Raw genomic sequence first — 8,546 nt, 5'->3', positions numbered from 1 at the left:
CCAATTGAGCTGGGGTGGCCCCCACCTAATTGGAGTGTATTTATATATGTATGTGCATTCATAATTATTAGCAATTATCATATGTTTTTGAGATTTAAATATACAAAGATGAGAGCTTTTTGTTTTGCTCTATGGAGTAGCAAGCACAGTGGGAAGTGGGAACTGCACATAACATATCTCCCATCCCACACATGAAAACAAAGCAATCATCAATTATTTCTTTGGAAGAGGGAGTTTAACTGATTTCCTTGGCCCATTTTCTGGACCCCACATTATTTATTTATTTATATAATTAATCAATTATTAAATCTTGCAGGAGAAAGAAACAAGTACATTAAACATTTAACAATGAACTACTACTTTGCTTATAACTTTTCCAACCATTAATTTTGCATCTCTTCTTCTGATTTAGTAAGTCAGCACCGAGCAATAATATTTATTCCATTAAAGTAGACATCATTATTTTGTCTCTTATGACTAAGCCAAGGTTTTCTAACTCCAATTATGATCATGCTTCATAGTTAATTATTATGCTTATGCATGTAAGAGTGTTACTTAATTACTGTATGCAGTCTTCTAAGTAGGTCATTATCTATTTATCTTGTGCTTCATAAATTGCAAGACATGATGTTGGGGGCCATTGAAGGGTACCTAAGTACCTTTTTTTTGTGGCATAATGACCTATTTGGATTATTACTGAAGTAGACATATGCTCTATAAGTTGGTACCAAAAGAGAGTGCAACCAAACTAAGAGCATCAACCACCAAGACAATGGCTTTCCAAATTCTAATTCTTTTACAATTTGTAGTTTCAACAATTCTGTTAATTTATTAGTACCATGTTAGATCTCCATATCCAAGGCTTGCCATTGATTTCAGACAGTGCTTGTACCAATTCTGGCTACAGTTTGTGACACCAACACAGTATATAAAAGTTTATAAGAAAAAAAAAAATGTGAGAGATCCAAATTTTGTTGGGAAGAACATGTTACACATCTTAGATATATGTGGAAGTGGAGGATGTACTATTTCTGGGCTCAAGTGGACCAAGAATTCAGAAGCAGCCTTCCACTTAAAAGGCAAATTCCATCCATATACAAAGGCTCAGTGAGCAAAGTTCCTAAAATTTTGAGTCTATTTCCTCATCCACAAACCACAATGCCATGTGCCTTTGGTACTTACTCTAGCCATCTTATTGGGAGTCAGTGCTTCTTCCACAAAGAAATTGCTCATGCACATTCTTAATTGTTTCTAGAACTTTTCTTTATATGGGGACACAACAAAGAATAGTCCTCTGTTTCAGTATGTTGTACCATTTTATCTTTGGAAGAGATTTTTCAAATTAATGTAAATTATTCAGGACTAACTTACAATGAGATCTTTAGTAAGATTAGACTATATTACATATGACTTTTTTTGAGTTGTTATGACTATAAGGATACCAATCATTGACATAACCTAAATTTCATAAGTAATTAATACATATTTTTACAAGTGAAAAAGTTTCATGTATAATCTTACCTAAGAATAGAAGAGATAAGTGTAATTGACCCATGGAAAAAGTTGTGGGGCATTTTGTATTTTCTTTAAAGGAAATATCTAAAAATATTATTCTTAGAAGAATTTAACATATCTGCTGGATCTTACATGGTGGGGTTATCATGAGATAAAAGACTAAACAAGGAGGTGACTGTAAAGCAGTATACACAATTCCAGCCTCATGGCTACCCTTTTCTTAAGAAAACTACAGATTGCAAGATAGACTCATAGAAATATCTAACATGATCCTCCTCAGTCATTAATTAGCCACATTTGATTCCTTATTCTCATATAATTACCCTTCCACTATAGTGGATATAATATAGATTTATGGATATAGATAGCTATACATAGATATATTGACATAAATAAAAAATGACATTTATCTACCACTGTTGGAGCACTCACAAGTTTACTCAGACTCATAATTTGCATTTTGGGATATTTCAATATCACCACCATATCCTGAAGTGGTTAATGACATTAATAAAGATAATGCATACATCAGAATAATAACAAGTTCACTAATATATTTTCTTGTTTTCTTGTATCTGATACTGATATAGTATAATATATCCTCAGTTAGAATCAAAAGTGTGCTAAAAGAGCACTATAATGCTCCAAATGGAATGAGTAAGCTAGTTTTAGCTGACTATGAGGATGAATGTTAAGATAATTGAGTGGTGGTGGGTCTGAGTTAGGCAAGTTTTACTCCCATACGTTTTTATCACTTCATCCTTTTCTTTTTGTTTTGTTCTTGGTCAACATCAAAGGGTAGGGTAGGAAAATTTAAATAGAATGAATTATATCCTACCAATGATTTACTGTAGCTAGAACCTACACCACAGATTAATTGGTAGTGATGTACTGAATCATCATTGGAAAAAGCACTAGTGTAGTGTTGCACTGATAAGCTTCTACTTGTTCCCTTATGAAAACAGCCATTTCAAGTGATGACATTGACTATTGACTAACATATGTTCTCAATGTGAAAGATTTATGAATTATTATAGTGTGTATGTTCATTTGCTTCTAGCTTAATGTGAAAGTCATGTACTTGCATGTTAGTTGTTATATACATAATTTATTTTCCTGTAGCTATGAATCAGACAGTAGCTTATGGATTTTCATGTTTTTGATTATGGCAATGATTTTAGGATTTGACTGAGAAAGAAGGAAGGAGAAAAGGGTAGAACAAGAATGTGAGAAAGAACTAAAAATCTATGATAATACTGATTAATTATAGTGTAATGTGTTTGATGCTTTATAGTTACTAAAATCACCAAAACTAGACTAATGTATTTGTCAAAAAGGAAGCAGTTGTAGATTATATTGCTTCTAATAGTGCTATTAATAATATTTTATATGAAACTTGCTGATAACTATGCCAACTTGCCAAGTACCAAAAATCAGTAGGCTTCTGATGTTCTTGGGAAAATATTGGAATGTTCCTTTCAAAGATGCATGCTGATATGGGATAAGATCAATAATAGGAAATTAAAAGCCTGATATCCACAAATTATGAAGGTGGCATAGAAAGAAAAGAAATTAAAATGACATTAAAGGAAGCCATGCTTTTTTCCTTGTGGTCTTGTCCCATCTTGTGATGAATATCAACTGCTAATGACTGGTTCCAATAACTTCCAATTCCACTAGTTGGATAGATAACTCTCTACTGTATTGTGATTAACAAGTTTTATATCTGCTTAAAATTTTATTTGATTTTCTATAAAAGAATACAGAGATTATATGAATATTGCTTTAATTTGTTAGTTTAGCCATGTGATCATGGGGCTACTTTGAAACTGCTGTGGCCTTTCGTTCCAATACTTGTCTACATAAATGTTTTTGTATAATTGTAATTCTCCTTTTTGGGTCTGATACCAATAAAACGATAATACTGTTTTTTTATTTCATTTTCAATCTTTTTATCCTGTGCCATTCTTTTAACCAAAAGAAAAAAAAGGAAGAAGAAAGATAATCTATCTATGTATTCTTATTGTATAAAAGTTGATATTAAATTAAGGAGGTCGCTCAGATAAAGACGCTTAAAACGTCTTTTTTTAAAGATGTTTTCATGTTGTATTTTAATTAGTTTTTGTATAATTCATTCGGTATTCCTCACTACATATTATTAAATTTCTCAAAAGATTTTCTTTCCAAAAACAATAAAAAATATTTAATTTGGAAATATGATACCATGAAAATATATTAAAAATTTTAGATAGATAATTTTTTATCAGATGTTTTTAAATCAAGATATAAAAGTCTTTAAAATATTTGAAATTCTCATATTAGTTTTTCTTGTAAATAATGTGTAGACTGATTTGTTTACAAAATAAAATTTTAAAGACCAATCTAGTAATTCAAATTCATTCCAGACTAAAATGTCTAATAAACATTTCTTTTGAAAACTAATTTAAAATATTATATATTCTAAAATAAATAGTATTTTTTATACTTTTACAATATTTTTTTTAAATAGCTTCTCAATATATACCAAAAAATAAAAGTGACACTTATGATACTTGTGAAGTCCCACGTGCAATTGTCTTCATGTGAAGTTGTTAGTTAAAAATTATTAGATGATTTAATATGTTTGATTAAACTATTATCTACCGGTTCTCAATTAGCAACTTCACATGAAATCAAATGCATGCTAATTTTCACCTTAATTTAAATATATACATGTACCTTGAGTAGAACTGCATGTGCTTTAGGAATAGATTTGAACATGTCACCACCAACAAAGCTCAAATTATTGGTTGCTAACAAATTTTCCACAACCTGGGGAAGATCAAATACTATGCATTTCAACTTAGGAAATGCCTCACTAATAATCTTAGCAGTTGTTCCAATTCCACCACCAACATCCACAATGGATTCAAGCCCCTCAAAGACCAAACCACAACTTCTTAATGCCAAGTTTATCATTTTAGAGTCACAAGCCATTGCCTCATTGAAGGACTTCTGATATTTAGGGTTTATGTTGAGAAACTCCCAAAATTCAATTCCTTTGGCCATGCCAAAGAGTGAGAGATTATCTTCCCCATAAATCCATGCCTTCAATTGATTGAGTGGACCCATTGTAACTGGATCAGTAGCATACTTAACCATTGGAGATAAACAATAATCATTGCTACTAACAAGGAGCTTTGATGCAATGGTGAGGGCATATGCTTCCTTCTCTTGTTTGTTTTCGTCATGGATTCTTACCTACGTTGGACCGTATCTTTAATTAGGGTTACATATATTAGATATACCATAATTTTATAAAGGAAATTAAGATACAAATTAATACGACAATTTCACTATTAATTACAGAAATGGCCTTTGCCACTAATTTATAATCGCAATTTAAAAAAAAATTAATATCATTAGCTACGGTTGAAATAGTAACTATTTCTTTTGGAGTAGAATATTTCACTTTGTCACGGTTATAATCAAGACTTAAAAAGTATTGATTATCACTAATTAAAAGTTATTACAGTTCTCAAAACCGTGACTAATAAACCAAAAATCGCGACTAAATGAAAAAATAATTGCCTCCTAACCAAAATTTCTTATTCATAGCAAAAGCGTTGTAGTCATGATTTTTGTGGATTTTAGCCACTGTTTTAAACGACGCTAAAATAGTTCATTCCTCTTATAGAATGTACACAATAAAAGTTAATATTTTAATTTCAAATAAAAATTTCTCTAAGTTATTATTAAGAAAAATATAAAAAAAATCAATGTAACACATATTTCTTTTTAATGTACATAATAATAATAATAATAATAATAATAATAATAATAATAATAATAATAATAATAATAATAATAATAATAAATAAGTATATCACAGTAAAAAAGGAAGCCTGTCACCAAATAATTTATCATCCGAATTATATATGAATCAAATTGATAATATGAGGGCTAACACTACAAAAATCGATAAGAAGGTTAGGAACTTACAAAAATCGATAACAAGATTAGGGACTTACAAAACCTTTCTTAAGATCATAGAAAAAAAAGTTTATATTTGTGTGATATATAAAACAATTATCATATTATTATTATTATTACATTATATATATATATATGAGCAAAAAAAATCCAACTGTTTTAAAGTAAAATTTTCTTTTAATATTTGATTAAATGTTCTTGTATTTAGTACTTTTTTTGGCACTTCCTCTTAGTTACAAATATAATCATTATAATTTTTTAGTTATTATTGCTAGGGGTGTTTACAAATAGAATATGACTAAAATTTCGATCAAATCAACACTAAACTTATTAGATCAAATTCGATATTCGCACTTTTTATGTTTGGATCATGTATCAAATATATCCATAAAATAAAAAATATTAAAAAAATTTATTTTTATAAAAAAAGTCAATAATTTTTTTGTTTACTTTTTTAATCATATTTACTTCTATCTAATTAGAGTGTGGATCCGATTCGATCCAATCTGATCATCTTACAGATCAGATCATATCCTCAAATTAAAAATCAGATACGGATAAATACTGTAGATTTATATGGATATGATCTAATCTATGAACACTCCTAACTACTACTATAGGTTCATTGTTGCAAAAGAATGCTTCTTTTATTATAAATCATTATTAGATCTTAATTACCATTAAAACAACTTAATTGTCAACAAAGAGATAATACTTATTGGTCTCTGAATTTATGTTCGTATTTCAATCTATAGTTGTAAAAACCGAACTGGATTGGCTGGTTCGACCGAAAAATTAGTGAACCGGACTAGAATCGATTCGGTTTACTCCTTGGACCGTCTAAGAAATAAAACCGGTGTTAACTGGTAAGAACCGGTCTAATCGAACTAGTATGCTCGAAAAATTTTTTAAAATGTCTCCACAAGGTCTCGAACCAAGAACCTTGAAGCAAAAACAACCTCTACTTGCAACATAGCCATTGCAATTCTAAGTACTCTATTTGACAAATACTAATTATATAGTATACATAAATATCTAATATAATTTAATTTTTATTTTTTTCTATTTTAAAAATTAATTATATTTTAATTATATACCATTATTAATATAAATATAAATTTCACTAAAAATTTATTAATTTACTTGGTCTATTTTATTGCTAGTATTGTGATTAAGGTTATTTGTTTTGATGTTAGTGTTAAAATCTACTGATATTATAGTTAGATGATAGGTTTTGTGAATTAATTATTTTTTATTGTGTCAAAATAAAATACTATTGTAGTATTAAAATTTTATGATTTTTTATATTAGTTATTTTTAAAAGTTAAGACTTGATTCTTCATAAAATGTTAGTGAAGATATGTATTTCAAATTTTAATTTTAAGTTTTTAACTATTTTATATTTTATATTTACGTGAGACCAGTTTTATCAGTTCAATCAGTGATTTATCGATTGAACCAATAAACCAGTGAACTAGTAGCTTGACCGGTTCGATCACTGGTTTGTTTCTAACAACTATGTTTCAATCTAATTTCAAAAATTTCGATTTACTCAATTAGTCTCCCAACTTAATAGTTATGACAATTGAAAATTTTTTTACCTTATTTTTTTTTAACTAAACACTTAAAACCCTAATATGAGTCATGGATACCTAAGTTAAAAAATCAAACTAAGTAAATTGAAAATTTAAAAATCAGATTAAAGCTCGAATATAACTTCAAAACAGAACTTTAACTTATGTAGTGATTAATTTAAATGAGAATCAAATAAATCAAAATTCAACATAATTTTTATCAATGTTTTCAAATTCAAAATTTCTATACCAAAATTAAGTATGATTTTCTTTAAATTAAAAATTTAATGAAATAGTGACTTTAATTATCTTAACCAATGTCCTAATTAATTACTTTTATGTCTTTAATTAATATTATATATATTTTTTATACTACATTTAGTTATAAAAATTTTATTTATTTCTAATGCTTATATTAAAAAAAATTTAAATTAGTAAATCTTAATCTATAATATAATAATAATATAGTAATTATTTTATATATTGTACGAATATAAATTAATTATTTTTTTATTTATAAAAATTTTAAGATGTTTTAGTTTGTTATATATATATATATATATTGATGAATGTGATATATTTTTTTATGTAAATAATCTTTTAAAAAAAATCTAATAGTTAATCTATTACCTTTTTGTTTTAGTCCAAATTAAATATTTTTTATTCTTTTTGAAAAGAAAATCTTTTGAGGAATTTAATAATATATGATGAGGGATACAGAATAAATTATACAGAAACTAATTAAAACACAACATGAAAACATCTTTAAAAAAAGACGTTTTAAGCGTCTTTATCCGAGTGACCTCCTTAAATTAAAATTGTGAGATGAACTTATGCCATATGTTTATTTTCTATTGAGTCACTTTAACTATCAATTATTTTAAAGTAGAATGAGACCCGCGCCATGCGTGAAACGAGACGGTAAATTAATAATAGTATATAATAAATATTAAAAATTATTATATTTTATAAAATTAAATTAAATATGTATAAATTAAAGTTAAATTTAAAAGGTGTTTTATTTAAAATAATGAATAATTACCCAAATCAGTCCCTGAGAATTTTAGAATCGGACATTTTAGTCTCCAAGAAAAATTAATACATAGATTAATCTCCAAGGTTATGCTTCAGCAGACAAATCAGTCCCCAGTTCATTTTTCGGCAGTGTAATTACCCAGATTAGTCCCCAAATATTTTAAAAATGGACATTTTAGTCCCCAAGAAAAACTAATGTACAAATCAATCCCCAACGTTTTTCTCTGTTAGACATAATAGTCCCCCGTCCAAAAATAAAATAAAATAATTATTATTAATTACACAATAATATTGTACTATATTTTTTGTATTTTTTAGACAAAAATAATGATAAATTTATTCATTAAATTCTTTTATATATATATATATATTCACTCAATAACAATAATAATAATAAAATTATTAGAGATTATTTAACAAAAAATTTAAAGTTAAAACCATTTGATATTT

General features: G+C 27.3%; 1 protein-coding gene across 1 annotated transcript; it reads right to left on the bottom strand.

The window, feature by feature from the left end:
* Positions 1–4,215: 4,215 nt before the first annotated feature.
* On the bottom strand, positions 4,216–4,656 carry LOC107468405 (isoflavone 7-O-methyltransferase-like). The gene has a single exon (XM_016087688.1). It carries the CDS (start codon positions 4,654–4,656, stop codon positions 4,216–4,218), a length of 441 nt encoding a protein of 146 aa, XP_015943174.1.
* Between the last annotated feature and the right edge of the window lie 3,890 nt (positions 4,657–8,546).

The sequence above is a fragment of the Arachis duranensis genome, chromosome 10, assembly GCF_000817695.3.
Source record: "Arachis duranensis cultivar V14167 chromosome 10, aradu.V14167.gnm2.J7QH, whole genome shotgun sequence".
Classification (NCBI taxonomy): domain Eukaryota; kingdom Viridiplantae; phylum Streptophyta; class Magnoliopsida; order Fabales; family Fabaceae; genus Arachis; species Arachis duranensis.
Note: the sequence above shows the minus strand (reverse complement) of the source record. Positions and strands in the feature narration are given on the sequence as shown.